The following is a 26,195-nucleotide window of genomic DNA, read 5'->3' as shown; positions in this document are numbered from 1 at the left end:
CAGTGAATACAAGCCCAGTTGATCCAGTCTTTCTTGATAGGTCAGTCCCGCCATCCCGGGAATCAGTCTGGTGAACCTTCGCTGCACTCCCTCAATAGCAAGAATGTCCTTCCTCAAGTTAGGAGACCAAAACTGCACACAATACTCCAGGTGTGGCCTTACCAAGGCCCTGTACCACTGTAGTAACACCTCCCTGCCCCTGTACTCAAATCCCCTCGCTATGAAGGCCAACATGCCATTTGCTTTCTTAACCGCCTGCTGTACCTGCATGCCAACCTTCAATGACTGATGTACCATGACACCCAGGTCTCGTTGCACCTCCCCTTTTCCTAATCTGTCACCATTCAGATAATAGTCTCTTTCTGTTTTTATCACCAAAGTGGATAACCTTACATTTATCCACATTATACTTCATCTGCCATGCATTTGCCCACTCACCTAACCTATCCAAGTCACTCTGCAGCCTCATAGCATCATCCTCACAGCTCACGCTGCCACCCAACTTCGTGTCATCCGCAAATTTGGAGATACTACATTTAATCCCCTTGTCTAAATCATTAATGTACAATGTAAACAGCTGGGGCCCCAGCACAGAACCTTGTGGTACCCCACTAGTCACTGCCTGCCATTCTGAAAAGTACCCATTTACTCCTACTCTTTGCTTCCTGTCTGCCACCCAGTTCTCAATCCATGTCAGCACCCTACCCCCAATCCCATGTGCTTTAACTTTGCACATTAATCTCTTGTGTGGGACCTTGTCGAAAGCCTTCTGAAAGTCCAAATACATCACATCAACTGGTTCTCTCTTGTCCACTCTACTGGAAACTTCCTCAAAAAATTGCAGAAGATTTGTCAAGCATGATTTCCCTTTCACAAATCCATGCTGACTTGGACCTATCATATCACCTCTTTCCAAATGCGCTGCTATGACATCCTTAATAATTGATACCATCATTTTACCCACTACCGATGTCAGGCTAACCGGTCTATAATTCCCTGTTTTCTCTCTGCCTCCTTTTTTAAAAAGTGGGGTTACATTGGCTACCCTCCACTCCATAGGAACTGATCCAGAGTCAATGGAATGTTGGAAAATGACTGTCAATGCATCCGCTATTTCCAAGGCTACCTCCTTTACTACTCTGGGATGCAGTCCATCAGGCCCTGGGGATTTATTGGCCTTCAATCCCATCAATTTCCCCAACACAATTTCGCGACTAATAAGGATTTCCCTCAGTTCCTCCTACTGAATAGACCCTCTTGACCCCTTTTATATCCGGAAGATTGTTTGTGTCCTCCTTAGTGAATACCGAACCGAAGTATTTGTTCAATTGGTCTGCCATTTCTTTGTTCCCCGTTACGACTTCCCCTGATTCTGACTGCAGAGGACCTACGTTTGTCTTTACTAACCTTTTTCTCTTTACATATCTATAGAAACTTTTGCAGTCCGTCTTAATGTTCTTTGCAAGCTTCCTCTCGTACTCTATTTTCTCTGCCCTAATCAAACCCTTTGTTCTCCTCTGCTGAGTTCTAAATTTCTCCCAGTCCCTGAGTTCACTGCTATTTCTGGCCAATTTGTATGCCACTTCCTTGGCTTTAATGCTATCCCTGATTTCCCTTGATAGCCACGGTTGAGCCACCTTCCCTTTTTTTATTTTTACGCCAGACAGGGATGTACAATTGTTGGAGTTCATCCATGCGGTCTCTAAATGTCTGCCATTGCCCATCCACAGTCAACCCCTTGAGTATCATTCGCCAATCTATCCTAGCCAATTCATGCCTCATACCTTCAAAGTTACCCTTCTTTAAGTTCTGGATCATGGTCTCTGAATTAACTGTTTCATTCTCCATCTTAATGTAGAATTCCACCATATTATGGTCACTCTTTCCCAAGGGGCTTCGCACAACGAGATTGCTAATTAATCCTCTCTCATTACATAACACCCAGTCAAAGATGGCCTCCCCCCTAGTTGGTTCCTCGCCATATTGGTCTAGAAAACCATCCCTTATGCACTCCAGGAAATCCTCCACCACTGTATTGCTTCCAGTTTGGTTCGCCCAATCTATATGCATATTAAAGTCACCCATGATAATTGCTGCACCTTTATTGCATGCACCCCTAATTTCCTGTTTGATGCCCTCCCCAACATCACTACTACTGTTTGGAGGTCAGTACACAACTCCCACTAATGTTTTTTGCCCTTTGGTGTTCTGCAGCTCAACCCCATATAGATTCCACATCATCCAAGCTAATGTCCTTCCTAACTATTGCATTAATCTCTTCTTTAACCAGCAATGCTACCCCACCTCCTTTTCCTTTTATTCTATCCTTCCTGAATGTTGAATACCCATGGATGTTGAGTTCCCAGCCCTGATCATCCTGGTGCCACGTCTCTGTAATCCCAATCACATCATATCTGTTAACATCTATTTGCACAGTTAATTCATCTACTTTATTATGGATACTCCTTGCATTAAGACACAAAGCCTTTAGGCTTAGTTTTTAATACCCTTTGTCTTTTTAGAATTATGATGTAGTGTGGCCCTTTTTATTTCTTGCCTTTGTTTACTTGGCGTTCCACTATTGCTTTTTACCTTTCTACCATCTGTTTCTGACTCCATATTACTTCGCCCTATCTCGCTGCATAGGTTCCCATCCCCCTGCCATATTAGTTTAAGCACTCCCGAACTGCATTAGCAAATGTTACCCCGAGGACATCAGTTCCAGTCCTGCCCAAGTGCAGACCGTCCCTTTTGTACAGGTCCCACTTCCCCCAGAACTGGTTCCAATGTCCCAGGAATTTGAATCCCTCCCTCTTGCACCACTGCTCAAGCCACGTATTTATTCTAACTATCCTGCTCCCTTTACTCTGATTAGCACGTGGCACTGATAGCTATCCAGAGATTACTACCTTTGAGGTCTTACTTTTTAATTTAACTCCTAGCTCCCTAAATTCAGCTTGTAGGACCTCTTCCCGCTTCTTACCTATATCGTTGGTACCTACATGTACCACGACAACTGGCTGTTCACCCTCCCTCTCCAGAATGCCCTGCAGCCGCTCTGAGACATCCTTGACCCTTGCACCAGGGAGGCAACATACCATCCTGGAGTCTCGGTTGCGCCACAGAAACTCCTATCTATTCCCCTTACAATAGAGTCCCCTATCACTATTAGCTCTCCCACTCTTTTTCCCACCCTTCTGTGCAGCAGAGCCACCCACGGTGCCATGAACCTGGCTGCTGGTGCCTTCCTCTGATAAGTCATCTCCCCCAACAGTATCCAAAACGGTATATCTGTTTTGGAGGGAGATGACCGCAGGGGACTCCTGCACTACCTTCCTGCTCTTGCCTTGTCTCTTGTTCACCCATTCACTATCTGCCCTAACCCTTACCTGCGGTGTGACCAACTCACTGAATGTGCTATCCACAACATTCTCAGCATCGCGCATGCTCCGGAGTGAGTCCATCCGCAGCTCCAGTGCCGTCATGCGGTCTGTCAGGAGCTGCAGCTGGACACACTTCCCGCACACAGACTTCCCACATAGCACAGGAGGAACATGACATGGGTCTGAGCTCTCCTGCCATGACTTAACCCTTAAATTAATTTACTTACTAAAATTTACTTAAACACCAAATAGCTACTTAGTAGTTCGCTGCCAATTAAACCAATCTAAAAGTCAGTCTAAAAGAGAGTTATACTTATCCGTCGAACAGCCAACCACTTACCAGCTTGACTGTGACGTCACCTCTCGATTTCGCACCCCTCTATCTTTGTCTGCAATTGGTCAGGCTGGTCTCTGGGCCTCTGTCTCCTACTCTCGCACTACTTATCAGCTGCTCTAGTGTCAGCACTGGTAGGAAAAACAAGACAAAACAGCACCTGCCACCCCCACTTGCCTGAACTCACCCACTTACCAAACTCACAAATGCCACTCTATGCTGTTGCATTTATCGGATATGATAACATCACACTTAGATAATATCAACGAGATTATATCAATGGGATTAAACAAAGTCAACATGGATTTATGAAAGAAAAATCATGTTTGACAAACCTACTGGAATTTTTTGACGATGTAACTGATAGAATAGATAAGGGAGAACCGGTGGATGTAGTGTATTTGGAATTTCAGAAGGCCTTTGACAAATCCCACATTAGAGGTTCGTGTGCAAAATTAAAGCACATCGGATTGGGGTAATGTATTGGCATGGATTGAAAATTGGTTAACTGAGGAAACAGAGTAGGAAAAAATGGGTCTTTTTCGGGGTGGTGGGCAGTGACTAGTGGGGTACCACAGGGATCAGTGCTTGGGCCCCAGCTATTCACAATGTATATAAATGATTTGGATGAGGGAACCAAATGTAATATTTCCAAGTTTTCTGACGACACAAAACTAGGTGGGATTGTGAGTTGTGAGGAGGATGCAAAGACGCTGCAAGGCGATTTAGATCGGTTGAGTGAGTGGGCAAACACATGGCAATTGCAATATAATGTGGACAAATGTGAAGTTATCCACTTTGAAAGGAAAAACATAAGGACAAAGTATTATTTAAATGGTGATGGCTTGGGAAGTGTCGATGTTCAACACCAGTCATTGAAAGCAAACATGCAGGTGCGGCAAGGAGTTAGGAAGGCAAATGGTATGTTGGCCTTCATTGCAAGAGAATTTGAGTACAGGAGCAAGGATGTCTTACTACAGTTATACAGGGCCTTGGTGAGACCGCACCTAGAGTATTGTGTGCAGTTTTGGTCTCCTTACCTAAAGAAAGGATATACTTGCCATAGAGGAAGTGCAGCGAAGGTTCACCAGACTGATTCCTGGGATGGCAGGACTGTCGTATGAGGACAGATTGGGTCGACTAGGCCTGTATTCACTAAAGTTTAGAAGAATGATAGGGGATCTCATTGAAACGTATAAAATTCTGACTGGGTTGGATAGACTGGATACGGGGAGGATGTTTCCCCTGGCTGGGAAGTCTAGAACAAGAGGTCACAGTTTCAGGATATGGGGTAGGAAATTTAGGATCGAGATGGGGAGAAATGTTTTCACTCAGCAGGTGGTGAACCTGTGGGATTCTCTACTACAGAAGGCTGTGGAGGCCAAGTCACTGAATATATTTAAGAGGGAGATAGATTTCGAGAAACAAAAGGCATCAAGGGGTATGGGAAAAAGCGGGAATATGGTGTTGAGATAAAGGATCAGCCATGATGATATTGAATGGCAGTGCAGACACGAAGGGCCAAATGGCCTACTACTGCTCTTATTTTCTATGTTTCTATTTCAGGTATTGTGAGGTCTGTGAGGGGTTTTATTTATTTATTTATTTTGCTGTGTGTCGGTTTTTAGGGGTTATTATTGATAGTCATGGGAATTCGTACAAACGGAGTTCCTATTTTTATCAATGAGAATACTGCATAGTGATTGGTGGTCCAGGCCCACGTGACTCCAGCATTTACATACATACCTGAAAGACATCTTCCCATGTGCTGCGCAGTGAATCTAGGCCTCCAACTGGGACCACCAGGTACTTTCGTAGATTTTTTTCGGGTCAGAGGCGTTTGTACGAAGGAAGCCTCTGACCCCAATTTTCCCCCATTAAAATTGCATCAGGTTACCGCTCTTAAATATATCAAGGAATATTTTATAATGCAAAAACAATTGCGCTCTAAGATACGCTAATGAGTTTGAGTGGTAACATGAGCAAAAAAAAAAATCACTTCTGAAAATTACCACAATTTGTGCCTGGATTGCTGATTGCGCCCAAAGAGGAAACGCTTGGCCATAATGATTATTTTTTTCCTGCGAATATTCAGCTTTTACTATAATAGAAAACATAGAAACATAGAAAATAGGTGCAGGAGTAGGCCATTCGGCCCTTCTAGCCTGCACCGCCATTCAATGAGTTCATGGCTGAACATGCAACTTCAGTACCCCATTCCTGCTTTCTCACCATACCCCTTGATTCCCCTAATAGTAAGGACTTCATCTAACTCCTTTTTGAATATATTTAGTGAATTGGCCTCAACAACTTTCTGTGGTAGAGAATTCCACAGGTTCACCACTCTCTGGGTGAAGAAATTCCTCCTCATCTCGGTCCTAAATGGCTTCCCCCTTATCCTTAGACTGTGTCCCCTGGTTCTGGACTTCCCCAACATTGGGAACATTCTTCCTGCATCTAACCTGTCTAACCCCGTCAGAATTTTAAACGTTTCTATGAGGTCCCCTCTCATTCTTCTGAACTCCAGTGAATACAAGCCCAGTTGATCCAGTCTTTCTTGATAGGTCAGTCCCGCCATCCCGGGAATCAGTCTGGTGAACCTTCGCTGCACTCCCTCAATAGCAAGAATGTCCTTCCTCAGGTTAGGAGACCAAAACTGTACACAATACTCCAGGTGTGGCCTCACCAAGGCCCTGTACAATTGTAGCAACACCTCCCTGCCCCTGTACTCAAATCCCCTCGCTATGAAGGCCAACATGCCATTTGCTTTCTTAACCGCCTGCTGTACCTGCATGCCAACCTTCAATGACTGATGTACCATGACACCCAGGTCTCTTTGCACCTCCCCTTTTCCTAATCTGTCACCATTCAGATAATAGTCTGTCTCTCTGTTTTTACCACCAAAGTGGATAACCTCACATTTATCCACATTATACTTCATCTGCCATGCATTTGCCCACTCACCTAACCTATCCAAGTCGCTCTGCAGCCTCATAGTATCCTCCTCGCAGCTCACACTGCCACCCAACTTAGTGTCATCCGCAAATTTGGAGATACTACATTTAATCCCCTCGTCTAAATCATTAATGTACAGTGTAAACAGCTGGGGCCCCAGCACAGAACCTTGCGGTACCCCACTAGTCACTGCCTGCCATTCTGAAAAGTCCCCATTTACTCCTACTCTTTGCTTCCTGTCTGACAACCAGTTCTCAATCCATGTCAGCACACTACCCCCAATCCCATGTGCTTTAACTTTGCACATTAATCTCTTGTGTGGGACCTTGTCGAAAGCCTTCTGAAAGTCCAAATATACCACATCAACTGGTTCTCCTTTGTCCACTTTACTGGAAACATCCTCAAAAAATTGCAGAAGATTTGTCAAGCATGATTTCCCTTTCACAAATCCATGCTGACTTGGACCTATCATATTACCTCTTTCCAAATGCACTGCTATGACATCCTTAATAATTGATTCCATCATTTTACCCACTACCGATGTCAGGCTGACCGGTCTATAATTCCCTGTTTTCTCTCTCCCTCCTTTTTTAAAAAGTGGGGTTACATTGGCTACCCTCCACTCCATAGGAACTGATCCAGAGTCAATGGAATGTTGGAAAATGACTGTCAATGCATCCACTATTTCCAAGGCCACCTCCTTAAGTACTCTGGGATGCAGTCCATCAGGCCCTGGGGATTTATCGGCCTTCAATCCCATCAATTTCCCCAGCATAATTTCCCGACTAATAAGGATTTCCCTCAGTTCCTCCTCCTTACTAGACCCTCCGACCCCTTTTATATCCGGAAGGTTGTTTGTGTCCTCCTCAGTGAATACCGAACCAAAGTACTTGTTCAATTGGTCCGCCATTTCTTTGTTCCCCGTTATGTGTCAGACATTGGCAGAATGAAGTAAGTGAAAATGGATAATAAAGATGCGAATGAATGGAGAGTTAAAAGTACATGGTATCACACACATTTTATACACTAAACTACAATGGTGCTGAAATTCCGATGTCCTGGGTCCGTACGAAGTGTCTACGGACCCGGGAAGGCATCGGAAAAGCCGGTTTTCAGCGCACAATGCGCATGCGCTGAAAACCAGCTTTTCCGATCTGTCTAGTTTCTGGCTTGACAGATCTCACGCATATCGGGAGCGAGGACACTTGCAGGGCAAGATTTCCGATATTTACGCATATCTTGCCCTGCAAATGTCCTCAAAAATCTTGCGCCTGAAAAAGGTGTAAAGTCTACTTTTACAGACGCAAGTGTTTAAAAATACACAAACATTTTAAAATCAAGTTATAAAAACACATCTTATTGTTTACAAATCCTCCCCACAATGGTAAGTTTATTTTAAGGCATAATTAAAAAAACTTTTTAAAAAAAGTCAGGAAAATATATATTTTTTAATAAGAACTTTAATTTATGAATCTTAAATATGTAGTGTATTTTTCTATTTTTTATGAATATTTTGTGTGTTTGGGGGAGGTTTCTCATTCATAATAATGGAAACTCCAACTTGCGGAGTTCCCATTATTATGAATGAGAAAATACTGTACCTTGATTGGCTGCCCACAGCCATGTGACTCCAGCTCCAGGCCTACGCATGTCCCGACGTGCACGCGATCCGATGCATAGGAGTAAAGGCCTCAGGATTGGAAGTTCGTGCGGGCGCCGCAGGAACAAGTAGTTGCGCATCTTTTAAAAATGTTTTCAGTCGTTTGCCCGTGGGAAGACCTCGATCGGAATTTCAGGCACATTAATGAAGTATTGCCAATCATTCTGATAACAATTAACAGAAAATAATTGATACGCTTTAATTTAGTTTACACTTTTTAAATTAATTACTTACAACCATACACATCTGAACTATAGTGCAGCCTGTTTCCTGGGACTTGAGTGCATAATCTAATGTTACACTTCAATGTGGTACTGAGGTAGCTCTGCAGTTTTGGATGTGCTTTCTTTCAGAAGAGACGTCAAACTGAGGCCTCATCTGTCTATTCAGGTGGACATCTGGGGTTAGACTTTCCACTTGGCATCGCTGGGCTAGTGCCCAAAAATCGCCTAAAAAGGCAGGCAATTGCCCATTTCGCTTAAAAAGTGGAATGTTGGACTGGAAAATTGCCGGCCCAACTTTTGTGTCACATCGCCGAGGTGATCGCCCACACATCACCCAGCGCAACTTTCGGTACATCGCCCACTCATCGTCTGGCTAATAGCTTGCCGAGGACATCGCTGGAGAAATGCTGCTCTTACTTGCCGTTCCTCACAGAACTTGACACTACGAACGCCATTTTGAAAGTCGGAAGAAGTGATGAGGTTGCTTAAAGGGGCTTATAATTTGTGAGTTATTTAAGGGCCTTTAAGTTACTCATTGATCCATTCATAGTTATATTTATATTTATTTTAGTACCAAGGTCATTTATAGTTATAATAGTGATCGTGAATGAGGCTTGTATCTTCGTTACCATTACTTGTAAATGCTCACATGCTGGAGTCTGAAGTTGGGTTTAGTGAAGGGTTCAGTGAAGGGCCCAATTGAAGAGGTGGAAGACTAATATGGAGGCGGAAGAGGAGAACTTACAGCCAACGAACTTACAGGGAAAAGCAATCTTACCTCAACTTGTCTGATAAAACGTGCCTTAGGAGACTGCGCTTCCGCAAAGAGGTCATCGATGAGATATGCCAGCTCATCAAGGGGATCTTTAGCCTACCAGCACCATTAGGACCGCACTGCCCATTGAGGTAAAGGTTACTACAGCACTATCCTTCTATGCATCTGGCTCCTTTCAGGTTTCAGCTGGCGACATCTGTGGTATCTCTCAGCACGCCACACACTGCTCCATTCGACACTGCTCCATTCGACAGGTGACTGAAGCCCTTTACGCTCGCAGGATGGATTTTATAAACTTCCCTATAACCAGGGAGGCACAAACTAGGAGGGCTTTGGGTTTCTCGAATAGCAAACTTCCCCAAGGTGCAGGGAGCAATAGACTGCGCGCACATTGCCCTGAAAGCACCTTTGCAGAGCGCAGTGGTGTTTCGTAACTGAAAGGGATTCCACTCCCTGAATGTGCAGCTCGTTGTCGACCACAATCAAATAATCATGGCAGTTAATGCTAAATTTCCAGGCAGCATCCATGATGCGCACATCCTGCATGAGAGCGCTGTCTCTTACCTGTTTGACAATCATGCAGAAGGTCATGGTTGGATGCTGGGGGATAAAGGATATGGCTTTGACAGATGGCTCATGACCCCGCTGTGTAATCCCCAGACGGAAGCCGAGAAGCTACATGCAATATCGTTGAAAAGACAATTGAGTGCTGAAGCAGTGCTTCAGATGCCTGGACCACTCTGGAGGCAGCCTACAATACCACACTGACCAGGTTGCTGAGTTTATTGTAGTATGTTGCATAACCTAGCTATAAGGAGAGGACAACAATTGCCAGATGGGGCTGCCAGTCCACCTCCAGGAGAAAGTGGAGATGGAAGAGGCAGACGAGGAGGAGGAGGCTGGTGAGGACCTTGGGGAGGACAATCAGCCTGGTGATGAATCCATGGTCCCACCCCCCTCAAGACTGCAAAACCCCATGGGAGTTACGATGCTACAAAGCAGTTGCGCCAGCAGCTCATAAATGAACGCTTTGCATGAACTTACATTGGGAACAGTTACACTTACGGTTACGGAAAGACAACACTTGTGTTTGCTTTGAGTTACATTTCATACTTGCCTGGTCTAGTCTGGCCATTGTTTTACAACAGTTGATAGTTTTACCTTAACTTACGTTATTAGAAGACATTGCACAATAATTGTAAAATGAAATAATTAAAAAAATTATATTAACAAAATATATTAACTTTTAAAATAACACCCACACACCAACAGTGATACAACAATAAAAACAACAACTATCAACAATATAAAAAACAATAAAGCACCCCCTCCCTACCTGCGGCCATGTTTCCCTCCAGGTCCTGCACCCACCCCCGTGTCTTAGCCCCATCCACCCGTTTTGGTCCCCGTGTACCGAGGCAAAGCTGGTGTGTAGCAAACAACGGCAAGACTTCCTGCCGTGGTGGGGTGATGGCGCGATCGCCTGTTTGGGGCCGGAGGGTGGGGTGGTGTTGGAGGGAAAGTGCCTTCTGAATCAGAAGGAAGTGCTTCCTCCTGATTCGCCTGTGTGCTGGTGCTGGTGGTATGTCGACTGACGGCACCTCGGGGTTCTGTGCCATGTCCTGCCACCCATCGCATGCCGCAAGGCATCGACTGAGGCGGTCGTCGCACGCGTCTCCTGGATCATCTGCTACATAAGCTCCGAATTGCGCACGCACGACTGGGACGTGTCCCTCGTGAATCCCACAAAAGCCTGGAGATGCTCGGGACTAATCACGACACTCTCCTTGCACAGTCTGGTCAAGCCCTCGATCCGATCGGCTAGGGGAGGCATGTGCTGACCTCGCTGACCCTACCTCCGTGAGGTCGACGTGAGCACTAAGATGTGCCTTGGCGTTGCCGGCTGCACGCCGCTTGGTCCCGCTACTACTTCTGTCGAAACCGATGTTGTGGCCGCAGGTCCCACAGGTACATCAATGACCGGTAGGGGGATGCTAGGGGCATCCTCCTGGGTTTCCATAACATCGACGTCCTCCTCAGGGTTGGTGGTCTCTTACTCCTCCTCCCGTGGTGATGACCACCTGCATCTGGAGGGGGAGGTGTTCCGGTTGCGCCTCCGCCTTGCTGCGCATGGGTATTGGTGGACCTGCAAAACACAATTGAGCTTATTAGAACAGAAGTGTACGCATTCTTGCACTGTTCTGTGCTGGTATACGAATGAGGCGCAGCACTACTACAATAAATGAGACCAAGAGACATTACATAACGCATCACACTGTAGTACATATGGTAAATCCGAGTTGAAATTTAGTGACCCAGGGAGCTCTGGAGGCTGGATCAGTCAGAGAAAGACAGAATGATAAGGGAGTGAAGGTTTATGGGGAGCAGATAGAGAAGGGGACAGATGGCCAGATCACCTGCTCCTGCACTTCTCTCTTGTGTTGTCAACCTGAGAGTAGCACAGAGGCGGCATGGGAATCGGGATAGCTGCATGCATAACATGACATCATTCATATATTATAATGAAATGATGTTACATTACTTTAACACTGCTTGACGCATTACTCATGTGACGGAAGCGAGGGCTCTGCCTCACCATGGGTGGCTGAACGAGTGTGGCCCCCGACCAGTGACACAGCGTGTTCCTCCAACTCGGTTAGCTGGGCAGGGCCCCCTCCGGAGTTCGCCTGCACTCTGAGCGATTCTTTGCTAACTTCTTCTGCAAATGTGAAAAGATCATGGCATAAGCTCATTGGGTAGGTACTATCATGGAAAGACAGCATTCGCCACGTTATATGCTAATAGGGTTTTTATCCACAATTGATGCATGGTTATAACAAAGATCGTGTTTAACATCTAATGCTTGACGCAAACATCTCTCTCGACTACATTCACCATTGAAGGACCCCCGGGGGTGGTGGGAATCAGGATAGCTGGTGAACTCGGCAATGACAGGAGCTAATATCCCAAAATGTCCCAGGGCAGACAGTGAGCAATGGCAGTTCTCCTCCAGTCAATGCTGGGTCACTGTGTAAGTGACAGCAGCCAGAGAGACTTAAAAAGGGCGCAGATTCATAGCCCTGTCCAGAACTTAGCAGGGAATATATGTAATATATGTAAGAATAACAAGCTTAAATTCAATCCAGGAGATTTTTTATTATAATTACAATTTGCATCATTACAATATAAAATCTATACCTACTCTTGCCGAAGCAACCAGGCTGTTCCAGCGCTTCTGGCACTAGTCGGACCCACTCGCCAAATGGGAAGTCGACGAGACCAGATTTTCCGATACGCCTGGGGTGGGGGTTTCCCACGACCACTCCAGGTTAATTGGGCCCACCGGGAGTGCACTTCCTAAACTAGGGCCTCGTTGGCCTCATCGCTAAAAAGCTTAGCCCTTTTCCTTGCGTCCACCACATCATGGAGACTTACGTTAGAAGATGACATTTTTTAATTGTATCAATTATATGTAATTATATCTCTGGTTCTTTTATCTCTAATTCTCTAATTCAATCACTCCACAAGTCTCTCTGTCTCTCTATCTCTCTCTCTCTCTCTCTCTCTCCTTTCCCCCCCCCCCCCTGCGCATGTGTGGATGACCCCGACCTCCCGAAACGCATGCGCAGAAGACCGTTGCTAGGGAAGCTTCGCCTTCCACATCGCTGAGTCCCATTTTGCATCGCTGAGCTGAAAGTAATGGACTCAAAACTGGGCGATCATGAAGGCTGACACATCGCCAAGGCTGGAACATCGCCCATTTTTTGGGCGCTAGCGATCTGAGTGGAAAAGTCTAGCCCAAAAGATCCCACAACACTATTTGTAGAAGAGTAGGGGTGTTCTTCCAGTCTTAACCAACATTTATCTCTCAATCAACACCTCCAAAAACAGAATAACTGGTCAGTTATCTCATTCTGATATGTGGGGCCTAGCTCCGTAGAAATTGTCTGCTCCGTTTGCCTACAAAACAACATTAACTACAAGCCAAAAGTAATTCATTCGCTGTGAAGCACTTTGCAATGGCCTGAGAATGTGAAAGGTGCTATATAAATACAAATTCTTTCAAATAATTTTGAAACTATTAGGAATATTATACTTTGTGGGCTAAACATCAATGAGATTTCGTGCAATCTACTTGGCTGCTTTGATACTAATTCTGCATTAGTGCATTTCTTATCATATTCGAGAAAATTCCCTAAATGGCACTGTTGTGTAACTGCAGCCTATACTGAAAAAGTACCAAGATCGCAAACAGCCAGAATACATCTACGAAAAGAATAGAGAGCAATTGATAGCTGCAGGATGGCGTCCACCCAGTGTACCAAAGAAGCGTTCACGAGTTGCTACTTTAGATTCAATGGCTACTTTCCAACGGCTGCCAGAACTCTCAATTGCCTCTCAAAAGAAACAGGTTTGAACAAAGTTGTAAAAATATGTCGTTTTTAATTCTATTTTTTTTTCTTGATGTACCTAGCTTCAACATCTCTGCTGTCAGGAGAGCAGTCATTCTGCTCTTGTATTGTTGAAATGCACCTGCATGATTTGCCAATCAATGCTAAGGACCATACACTCCCCTCCAATTATTTGCTCTTGTAAGAAAACACTGAAGCCTCCATTTAGCACTTCCCCACTCTGCATAGCTCAGCTTGACAGAATAGGAATTTAAACTACATTTGACCTCATTTCGTGGTTCAGTGCCATTGCACTGCTCTGTAAAAATATATAATTTGACCTGATCTACTAGTAGCTTATAGTTGACTAAAGAAAAATAATTGTTTTTCAATATCTAAGTGATTGGGCCTTCAAAAGCAAATTGTTGAACTTTCTTATTTCATACTTTTTCAATTATCTATTTTCTTCTGGATATGTGGAAAAACAAATCCCTGGATGATGAAGACAAGAGAATTGATATACATTGGGATATTTTTAAAAATGTATTCGTTCGTGGGATGTGGGCATAGCTGGTAAAGCCAGCATTTATTGCCCATCCCTAATTGCCCTTGAGAAGGTTGTGATGAGCCACCATTTCAGAGGCTAGTTAAAAATCAACCACTCTTCTGGATTCACATATAGGTCAGACCGGGAAAAGACAGCGGATTTCCTACCCTAAAGGATGTTAGTGAACCAGATGGATTTTTACATTACTGATGCTAGCTTTTTTTTTTAAATTCCAGATTTATTTAATTAACTGAATTTAACTTGCCCTGCTGCCATGGTGGGATATGAATTCATGTCTCTGGATCATTAATCAAGGCCTCTGGATTACTCGTCCTGTAACATTGCCACTATGCTACCGTTCTGTTAAAATAATATAGTCATATAATTCACTATTGTGAATGTATGTTTTGGAGATATATCCACATTATCCTCTGAATTTGATTTGCTTTATTGATTGCAGTGAAAATCTTGATTAGAATTTCTAAGTTAGGAGCAATTTGCTCCTTTGTCAAAACGCTACCTTTTAGAGGATGACCTAAAGATGGACAACATGAGATGTCTTTGTATTCAGTTTGCTATTGAATGGAACTATTTTAATTTTAAACACATTATTCATATTACACAGATTGACCTGGACACATGTATAATGATGTCTCCACCACCAGTGAAACAACCCAGTATTGCTCTGTGTAGGACAAGTTCATGCATGAGAATGATTTTACCTCCAGCACTGGCATATAGTTCAGCAGAAGATGTCATCCAGGAAAACGTACAAGATCCTTTAAAAATTATTTCAATAATTCGGAAGAATAAACACCTGGGATTTTTATACATGAACTATAGTGCTCCCAAATATTCAATTAAATATGATTTTTATAATTTGAGGTACAGTCTTTAATTTTTAATATTGATGATTTTGTATTTGTATTTACAGTAACTATATCTATATATTCATATAACTATATTTAAAAAATGGTGAATATTGTTCACTTGATCTTTCCCATTGAGTGATACATTTTAACATTCCAATTGCCCAATATCTACACTTGGTTGCAGTCTTGTCTCTTGAGTTAGCAGGTTGTGAGTTAAAGACCCCAGATCAAAACGTGAGCACATAATCTATGCTGATACTTTAGTGCAAAACTACATGAGTAATGTATTATTGAGGTTCAGTTCTTTGGATACGACATCAGGCCGGAGGCAACTATTTTATGCACTTACGGTCCCATAAAGAGTAATACGATGAATGACCAGTTAATCTGTTTTTGGTGCTGTTGGTTGGTGGACGGAATATTGACCAGGGCATTGGGTGAATTGCCTTCTGTGCTTCAAGTAGTGGCATGGGATACAGCCAACCAGGTCTCAATTTAACCTTCTCATCTGAAAAATGGGACTTGTGACAATCCAGCACTCCTTCTGTGTTGCACTCAAGTGTCAGCCTAGATTATGTGCTCAAATCCTGGAGTGGGGCTTGAACATGCAATGTTTAAAGTGCCATGATATATTTCTAAGAGGCTTAATAAGGAAATGTATGTCTTTTCTTTCTTTCCATAGTAACCCCATGAAAATTCAATTTGTATCACAATCTAGCAGTTAATTTCATGACCAATCTAATTTTGTGTGAGGGAGACCGGGCACGGCATGGAAATAAATAAAAGTAGTTCAGGTTAGGGCAGGATTCATATCATAGAATTATAAATTATAGAATGGTTACAGCTCTGAAGGAGGCCATTTGGCCCATCAAGCCCATGCTGACTCTCTGCAAGAGCACTTCAGCTAGTCCTACTCCCCTGCACTTTCCCTGTAGCCCTGCATATTGTTTTCCTTCTGGTACTTATCCAATTCCCTTTTGAAAGCCACGATTGAATCTGCTTCCACCACCCTTTCAGGAAGTTCATTCCAGATCATAACCACTCACTACATAAAAAAGATTTTCCCCATGTCGCCTTTGGTTCTTCTCCCAATCACCTTTAATATGTGTTCTCTGGTTCTCGACCCATCCAGCAATAGGAACAGTTTCTCTCTATCTACTCTATCGAGACTCCTCATGATTATGAACACTGGTATGAAATCTCCTCTCAACCTTCTCTGCTCTATGGAGAGCAACCCAGCTTCTCCAGTCTATCCACGTAACTGAAGTCCCTCATCCCTGGAACTATTCTTGTAAATCATTTCTGCACCCTCTGTAAGGCTTTCACATCCTTCCTAAAGTGAGGTGCCTAGAATTGGGAACACTATTCCAGTTGAGGCCGAACCAGTGTTCTGTAAAGGTTTATCATAACTTCCTTGCTTTTGTACTCTATGCCTCTTTTTATGAAGCCCAGGATTATGTATGCTTTTTTAACCACTTTCTCAACCTGCCCTAACACCTTCAATGATTTGTGCACATATACCCTCAGATCTCTCTGTTCATGCACCCCCTTTAGAATTGTACCCTTTAGTTTATATTGCCTCTCCTCATTCTTCCGACCAAGATTTATCACTTCGCAGTTTTCTGCATTAAATTTCATCTGGCATATGTCCACCGACTCCACCAGTCTGTCTATGTCCTCTTGAAGTCTATCACTATCCTGCTCACTGTTCATGATACTTCAAAGTTTTGTGTCGTCTGCAAAATCTGAAATTGTGCCCTGTACACCCAAGTCTAAGTCAATATCAATGATTTAGACTTGAATGTAGGGGGTATGATTAAGAAGTTTGCAGATGATACTAAAATTGGCTGTGTGGTTGATAATGGAGAAGAAAGCTGTAGACTGCAGGAACATATCAATGAACTGGTCAGGTGGGCAGATCAGTGGCAAATAGAATTCAATCCGGAGAAGTATGTGGTAATGCTTTGGGGAGGGCTAACAAGGCAAGCGAATACACATTAAATGGTAGGACACTAAGAAGTGAAGGTAGCAGGCCAGGTAGATTATGTGGTTAAGAAGGCATACGGAATACTTGCCTTTATTAGCCGAGGCATAAAATACAAGAGCAGGGAGGTTATGCTTTGAACTGTGTAAAACACTAGTTAGGTCACAGCTGGAGTACTGTGTGCATTTCTGGTCACCACGTTACAGGAAAGATATGATTGCACTAGACAGGGTACAGAGGAGATTTACGAGGATGTTGCCTGGACTGGAGAATTTTAGCTATGAGGAAAGATTGGATAGGCTGGGCTTGGTTTCTTTGGAACAGAGGAGGCTGAGAGGAGATTCTGAGGGGCCCCAGATAGAGTGGATAGGAAGGACCTGTTTCCCTTAGCAGACAACCAGGAGGTATATATTTAAAGTAATTGGTAGAGGTTTAGAGGGGATTTGAGGGGAAATTTCTTCACCCAGAGAGTGGTGGGGGTCTGGAACTCACTGCCTGTAAGGGTGGTAGAGGCAGAAACCCTCACCACATTTAAAAAGTACTTGGATGTGCACTTGAAGTGCCGTAACCTGTAGGGCTACAGACCAAGAGCTGGAAAGTGTGATTAGGCTGGATAGCTCTTTGTCGGCCAGTGTGGACACGATGGGCCGAAATGGCCTCCTTCCGTGTTGTAAATCTCTCTGATTCTATGATTCATTAATATATATCAAAATCAGTGGTCATCGTAACGACCCCTGGGGAACAACACTGTGTACCTTCCGCCAGTCTGATAAACAACCGTTAACCACTACACTCTGGCCAATTTCGTATCCATGCTGCCACTGTCCCTTTTATTCCATGGGCTCCAACTTTTTATAGTAAACCTATTATGTGGCACTTTATCAAGCGCCTTTTGGAAGTCCATCTGCACCACATCAACCGCCTTTGTTGAGTGAGACTTGATCATTCCAATGCTTTCCATTCCAGTCTCCCATCCTCCACCCCAGTAAAACTCTAGCTGGTCCAAAATCTTCTGTTCGTGTGCTATCCTGCAGCAAGTCTTGCTTACGCAACACCCCCATCCTTGCTCACTTACAGTATCTCACAGTCCCCTAATGATTCAGATTTAAATTCCCTTCATGACACTGTCACTCTTTAATATCTCCATAGCCCCCTGCAACGTCTCCATTCCTCTGAATCTGGCCTCTTGTGCATTCTCCCTCTCTTCACCCCACCATTGGCAGTCATGTATTTAGCCCACAATTCACCACTTCTGGAATTTCCTCCCTAAAACCATAGCTCCTCTACCTCCCTCTCTTTCTTTAACCCTCCTTAAAGACCCTCTTTGTTCCTTCAAGACCATTTTTGCTTCAGCTTTTCGTCTCCACTATTAACTCTAATTCTTTGACTTGGTGATAATTTCATGGGTTTTATTATTGCTGTGACAGTTTGACATGATTCATGCCTTTTTTTTCCCGTTCAATATTGCCGTCAGGTGCTCCTTTCTTGAATCTTTAATTTAAGGCTACTGCCCAACTGTAAGGGCAGAAACTCAACTTGTGCCTAAAACAGGAGCAAAGTCGGCCGAGCAAATCCTCACCACGCCGCTCTGAGGCTCAATCCAAATTTAACTACAGGCCTTAATGAAATGCAACTGGCGAGTTGCAGGTGCCAAATGGGTGACCCACTGCAGTTTGCTGGTCGGGGAGGGCGGGAAATTGGCCAGCTATCGCATAGAGACAGCTTGCAGGGTGAGTCTAGCAGTGGCAGAGTGGTTCCGGGGCAGCAGACTGGAGGTTTTTGTGTGTCCAGGAGGAGCACTCTAGCTTCTCCTCAACCCACAAAAATAAAAACTGAAAAGTTCTTGGCCTCTTTTTGAGCAGCCTCCTATGGTCCCCTTAAATACTGTTGGTTCGGCCACTCAAGACCTGATACAAATAGGTGGAGCATTTTTATCTGCAAGCCCATTTGTATCAGAATTTTGTATTTGTGACTTTGCAACTGGTGTAGGATCCTGAGTTATGTATTTAAGGAGCCGAACCAATATGTCTTCAGTGCACTTTTCGTCCAGATCTGTGTGACAGATCACGAATTTGGAAGCCTAACATCTATTTTACAGGGACAAAACAGGTGGCTGTAAGTTGAATTACTATGCCTAGGTTTTGCAACATGGTCTGTATGTGAAAGAAAACCTTTTTAGTAAATCAATATTTTTACTTATTCAATTTGAATCTCGGTACTGTTGAATGGTGAAAAGAGCTTGAAGAAAGGGGAACTAATACTCGTCGCACCACTATCCTGTCAGGAAAGTTAGGTGAAGTGCTTTCTATGGGAAACAGGGAAAATCTCATGAACTTTTTCATATATTTTCTGAGATCTATACAGCAGTATTGTCAGAGGCCGTAGAGATGGTTCAATCAGAATGACACCTAAAGAACAGAAAATATAAATAAATATGTAAAAAAAAAAAGAATAGTTCTGAAAGGAATGTAAAAAGTGATATTAAAACTATAAATGCTGTAGGTGCACATCAGATTGACTAGCATCTGAAAATAAAGTATAAATTAATATTTTGGTGTTCTGGTGAAGGGTTCTTTTTGAAAATTTAACCCATCCTTGTTCAATGCTGATGGAACCGCTGTGCACTTGCAGATTTTTATTTAAGGCCTCTAACGTTTGTGATTTTTCTTTTTAACCTGATCAATGCAAATAATAATAATTGGGGAGATCTGAAATGCCAACCAAAGAATCAATTGCTAATATCATAATGCTGAACCTAATGTATATTTTTTAGTGTTGTTGCCTACGAGGATATCAATGAAAATGACTATTATACAATCAGCCAGAATGGAGTTCTCCACATGAATAATGAAGATATTGATTTTATAGAACTGGACCGCTGGGAACAAGAATATTTGTATCATAAGAAACTTATTCAGATTCCAGTATTTTCACTCTTTCGCAAATGGAAGGCCTTTATGGTCTGGCGAAAGAACGTACGTTCCAAGAAAATCAACAGCTGCCGCAGAGCATTGCAGGACAACCTGTTCATAGTCAACCCAGTGAGTATCAAATCAAACTTTTTATAATTACCCAATCATTTGCTTCTCTAAGCATTTGTAATCCAGATATGCTCAGGGTATGTTGAATTGCATTTTATTTCACATTAATGTGAAGTATTAAGTTGTTTATATTAAAGCTGGCCAGTTGGAATGAATTACATTGAATTACATAGAATTTTACAACACAATGGGTCATTTGGTCCAGCAGCCGATCTATGCTGGTGTTAATGTTCCTCCTACCTAACTTCATCTCGCCCTACAAATCCTTTTAATCCTTTCTCCCTCAGGTACTTGTGTAGTTTCCCCTTAAATGCATCGATATTGTTTGCCTCAACCACTCCATGTAGTAGTAAGTTCCACATTCTCACCACTCTGGGTGAAGAAGTTTCTCCTGAATTGCTTATTGGATTTATCAGTGACTATCTTATATTTGTGGCCCTTAGTTTTTTTTTAAAGAGAAAAGAGTCCAGCCTGTTCAGTCTTTCCTGATGGTTATACTCTCTCAGTTCTGCTACCATCTTTGTAAAAAAAATTTTCACTTTCTCCAGTGCTTCTATATCCTTTTTGTAATATGGAGAACAGAACTGTGTACAGTACTCTGTGTGGTCTAACTCAGGTACTCTATAAGTTTAACATAACCTCTGCTTTTGAATTCTATTCCTCTAGAAATGAACTCCACTGCTTTGTGTGCACTTTTTATGGCTTTGTTAACCTAAGATGCTACCTTTAATGATTTGTGAATCTGCATCCCAAGATCGCTTTGCAGCACTACCCCATTTAGATTCTTGGTATCCAAGGAGTGGGTAGCCTTCTTATTCCTCCTATCAAAATGCATCACCTCACACTTATCTATATTGAAATTAGTTTGTCCATTTACATGCTGATTCTGCAAGTTTGTTAACATCTTGTATTTTGTTGCAGTTTTGCTCAGTAATAACTACATTCCCCAATTTGGCATCATCTGCAAATTTTGACCTTGTACTTCGATTCCCGAATCTAAATCATTTATGTTAATGGTGAATAAAAGTGGTCCCAACATCGATCTACTTCTTGCCTTCCACCAGTCTGCGTAACTACCTTCAACCCCTCCTCTTTGTTTTCTGTTGTAGCAAGTTTCCTATTCATTCTGATACTTGTCCCCTGGCTCCACATGTGAGGTGCATTTTTCACCACCTATTCCAAATGTTATTTATTTTGCTATTTTCTGTCTTTTTCCTCACAACTTTTCTCCCATTGCATCCCCTCCTGAATGCGTTGACAACTTGCTGGATAAGATTCCACAGCAATAGTCTTGTTGTCGTCATCATCATCAGAGGCAGTCCCTCGAAATTGAGGAAGACTTGCTTCCACTCTAAAAGTGAGTTCTCAGGTCCCTGTACAATACGGAAATTACAGTCTCTGTCACAGGTGGGACAGACAGTGGTTGAAGGAAAGGGTGGGTGGGTAGTCTGGTTTTCCGCACACTCCTTCTACTGTCTGCGTTTGGTTTCTGCATGCTCTCGGCGATGAGACTCTAGGTGCTCAGCGCCCTCCCCGATGCTCTTCCTACACTTAGGGCGGTCTTCGGCCAGGGATTCCCAGGTGCCGGTGGGGATGTTGCACTTTATCAAGGAGGCTTTGAGGGTGTCCTTGAAATGTTTCCTCTGCCCACCTGGGGCTCGCTTGCCGTATAGGAGTTCTGAGTAGAGCGCTTGCTTTGGGAGTCTTGTGTTGGGCAGGCGGACGATGTGGCCTGCCCAATGGAGCTGGTCGAGTATGGTCAGTGCTTCAATGCTGGGGATGTTGGCCTGATCAAGAACACTGACGTTGGTGCGTCTATCCTCCCAGTGGATTTGCAGAATCTTGCAAAGGCAGTGCTGGTGGTACTTCTCCAGTGCTTTGAGGTGTCGAGTGTATATCGTCCACGTCTCTCAGCCATATTGGAGGGCGGGTCTACCTTGCCCAAGTGGCCATTATTCATGTGTAAATCTAGACAGTGAGTATCAGCAGACTAGCCTGATCTTGTCTTCAATTCTCATCCAAACGCTGCATAGTGATCGGGAATCAGATACCCTAGTCAAATTTTCCCTCCCGACCTATCAAAAATATACATTTCTATGACACGCGTGTCGAAATTCTTTACAGGGCAGAGGAAAAAAGTGGACAAGGCGCGGGAAGGAGAAAGTAATACAGAAAAGTTGTGGGTCGTTGTAGCACCCCTACATCTGTCCTGGCTGAAAGCAGCTTACTCAGCATAGAACATGGGAAGCTCCTGATCTGTATGATTCCGAAACTCAATGGATCATCTGAGTAAGCTGTTGAAGGATTTATAGCACAGTTTTAGTCATATCTTGAGGATGTACTTGAGAACCCAAGTGACCCTTAGCAAATACCATTTGAAGAAAAAAAACCTTTTCAAGACAATGCACTATTGCACGATTCAGAAAAGTTTCCAGCACTGCTTGATTTGCTTTCCAGAAAACAGTAATAATCCAATATTTGGAGCTTAAATATTTACTGGAATGTTTTGGAAATCTTGGTTTAATATAGTTATCTCTTGTCTTCCTTACAATATAAATAATTAATGACATTCCAGGGGATCTGGTGACGCATTTGATAATAGGCTTTGCTCCTATAACTCTGCACACAATTATTGGACAAATTTAACAAAGGTATTGAATTTGAAGAGGGTAGGGGTTGCATAGGTAAGGAAGAGGCGACAAAATCACTGTTTACGATTAGTCGCAGGTAATGTTTATAGTTTGGGGTTATCCTCACACTTGTTCCTCTGTCTTGTAACCTTTCTTGTATTTCTATATATTTTTCACACACTACACTACTGTGGTCATTGCTATTCTGAATTTTCCATTCTTATTTCTTCCACATTCAAAATATGTTACAACAAAAACTTGTGTATATTTAAAGCACCTTTAATGTAATAAAATGTTTCAAGGTGTTCACAGAAGTATTATAATACCAGAGATTTGACACTGAGCCTCATAAGGAGAAATTGGGGCAGGTGACCAAAAGCTTGGTCAAAGAGGTAGGTTTTTAGGGCACGGCCAGCCGAGTTTTGGATCACCTCAAGTTTACATAGGGTAGAATGTAGGAGGCCATCCAGGAGTGTGTTGGAATAGTCAAGTCTAAAGGATATGGATAAGGGTTTCAGCAACGGATGAGCTGAGGCAAGGGCGGAGGAGGGCGATGTTACGGAGGTGGAAATAGGCGGTCTTAGTTATGCTGCGGATATGTGGTCGGAAACTCGTTTCCGGGTCAAATATGACACCAAGGTTGCGAATAGTGTGGTTCAGCCTCAGACAGAGGTTGGGGAGAGGGATGGAGTTAGTGGCTAGGGGTGAAGTTTGTTGCGGGGACTGAAAACAATCGCTTTGATCTTCCCAATATTTCATTGGAGAATATTTCTGCTCATCCAGTCTGACGAGCAGCCTTACAATTTAGAGACCATAGAAGGCCGAGAGAAATGGCAGTGAGGTAGAGCTGGGTGTCATCAGATTACATGTGGAAACTCGCACTATTTTCGGATGATGTCGCCAAGGGGTAACATGTAGATGAGAAATAGGAGGGGGCCAAGGATAGATCGTTAGGGGAACACCAGAGGTAACGTTGCGGGAACGGGAAGAGAAGCCGTTGCAGGTGATTCTCTGGCTATGATTAGATAGTTAAGAATGGAACCAGGCGAGTGCAGTCCCTCCCAGCTGGATGACGATGTAGAGGCTTTGGAGAAGAATGGAGTGATCAACCATGACAAAGGCTGCAGACAAGTCAAAAAGGACGAAGAGGGATAGTTTGCCTTTGTCACAATGACATAGTTACCTACAATCCCTTCTTCCTGACTCTGTTAAATTCTGGCTATTGAATCCTAGAATGGTTATAGCATGGAAGGCGGCCATTCGGCCCGTCGAGCCTGGGCGGCTCTCCAAGAGCATTTCAGCTAGTTTCACTCCCCCGCCCTTTCCTCGTAGCCCTGCATTTTGTTTCCTTCAGGTACTTATCCAATTCCCTTTTGAAAGCCACAATTGAGTTTGCCATCACCACCACCCTTTCAGGCAGTGCATTCACTATGGCAATTTGAAACTTTGAATTCATTATTAATAACCTTAAAATAAAAAGCTGTTATCAATAAATGTGAAAATGAAGCTATAACATTGTCTTATTAACCCAATGGGTATCATAATATCCGTACTGTCCTTACCTGATCTGGCCGACATGCAATTTCATTCTCACACCAACGTGGTTGAATCGTAACTGCCCTCTTAAATAGTCTAGAAAGCACCCATCTGTATCAAACTGCTACAAAAACATCAACTTGTATTTATATAGCGCCTTTAACATAGTAAAACATCCCAAGGTGTTTCACAGGAGGGTTGTAAAATAAATTTTAACACTGAGCTACATAAGGAGATATTAGTACAGATGAACAAAAGCTTGGTCAAAGAGGTACGTTTTAAGGAGCGTTTTAAAGGAGGAAAGAGAGACAGAGACATGGATCGGATTCGGGAGGGAATTCTAGAGCTTAGGGTCGAGGCAACTGTCGGCATGGCCATCAATGGTAGAGCGATTGAAATTGGGGATACTCGAAGCCAGAATTAGAGGAGCGCAGATATCTCTGAGGGTTTTGGGCTGGAGAAAGTTACAGACATAGGGAGGGGCGAGACCATTGAGTGATTTGTAAACGAGGATGAGAATTTTAAAATCGGGGCGTTGCTTAACCAGGAGCCAATGTAACATGGGTGATGGGTGAAAGGGACTTGGTGTGAGTTAGGACACGGGTGGCAGAGTTTTGGATGACCTCAAGTTTGCCGAGAGTAGAACATGAGAGGTGCTAGAATAGTCAAGTCTGGAGGTAACAAAAGATAATAAGAATAAAATAGAACAATTGGACCAAACAGCTGTGGCTTTGGCATCGAATTAAGACTCAACGAAGGCACAGTCCCGTTGACCCTGCAAAGTCCTCCTCACTAACATCTGGGAACTGGTGCTAAAGCTGGGAGAGCTGTCCTGCAGACTAGTTCTCCTTGCAATCATGCCCATCAGCCAAAATCCCAGGCGCTTCCACCATAATAAAGCAGTGAGAGCATATAAGAGGTGAGAACCTTGTCTAAAACAAACAGAAAAATCAATAAGTGATGGTACAATATAAGGAGGAGTGGTGGGGATATGTTACAGATAACTATTTAGTTTATTGGTTTGTGTTAAGTTAGTGTAAGTATTTGAATTATTGATTAGTGTTTTTAGTAGTGGTTAGTGATTTATTTTTAATGGTTCGAGTTGGGCAGCGAGAATTTGGGCTCGTTAGTGCCTGTCTTTTGGGCGCTATGGGTGCCCTTGGAGCGCCAAAAGGACTCCACGGCATGTGCGTACACTCGTGGGATAAAACGTGCCGGATGCTATAATTGGTGCAAGCATTGGCGTGTGTGCAGTGAATGTCCGCTGGAAATATGCAGAGCAGATAGATCATGACCTGCATGTCTCTTAAATGCACACAGCTGAACATGCATTCAGCAGCAGGAAGGAACCCCCACCAGCCCTATTTAATGGGATCATCAACTGCTTGCAGGTTAATTGCTGGTTGATGTCTTCTCACTGTTTGTACCAAAAACTTGTAGAATTGTACTTTTTATAAGTTTGTTCAAGTTGCAAAAGTCTACAGGAAGTGGTGTGGCAGGTGCTGAAGGACTTTTTTCCGACTTATCATGGAATCACAGAATGGTTGCAGCATGTTGAGCCTGTACCGGCTCTCTGCAAGAGCACTTCAGCTAGTCCCATTTCCCATGGCCCTGGAAAATTCTTTCCAACAGGTACTTATTCCCTTTTGAAAGCTACAATTGAGTCTGCCACCTCCACCCTTTCAGGCAGTGCATTCAGATCATCACCATTAGCTGCATGAAAAAGTATTTTCTTATGCCACCTTTGGTTCTTTTGCCAATCACCTTAAATCTGTGTTCTCTGGTTCTCGACCTTTCAGCCAATGGAAACTGTTTCTCTCTATCTACTCTGTCTAGATATCTTCTCAACCTTCCCTGCTCTAA

At 43.4% G+C, this 26,195-nt stretch overlaps 1 protein-coding gene across 2 annotated transcripts in view; it reads left to right on the top strand.

Moving 5' to 3' along the window:
• Positions 1 to 26,195, top strand: part of dnah6 (dynein, axonemal, heavy chain 6) — a 669,683-nt gene that overhangs the window by 20,128 nt on the left and 623,360 nt on the right. For both annotated transcript variants that reach the window (XM_070888374.1, XM_070888373.1), the window contains exons 3-5: positions 13,554 to 13,742; positions 14,895 to 15,154; positions 19,899 to 20,166. In XM_070888374.1, the coding sequence (XP_070744475.1) occupies positions 13,554 to 13,742; positions 14,895 to 15,154; positions 19,899 to 20,166 (717 nt within the window). The remainder of the gene's footprint in view (positions 1 to 13,553; positions 13,743 to 14,894; positions 15,155 to 19,898; positions 20,167 to 26,195) is intronic.

This window comes from Pristiophorus japonicus, chromosome 1, assembly GCF_044704955.1.
Source record: "Pristiophorus japonicus isolate sPriJap1 chromosome 1, sPriJap1.hap1, whole genome shotgun sequence".
NCBI classification, from domain to species: Eukaryota; Metazoa; Chordata; class Chondrichthyes; family Pristiophoridae; genus Pristiophorus; species Pristiophorus japonicus.
This window is presented reverse-complemented; position numbering and strand designations above follow the sequence as displayed.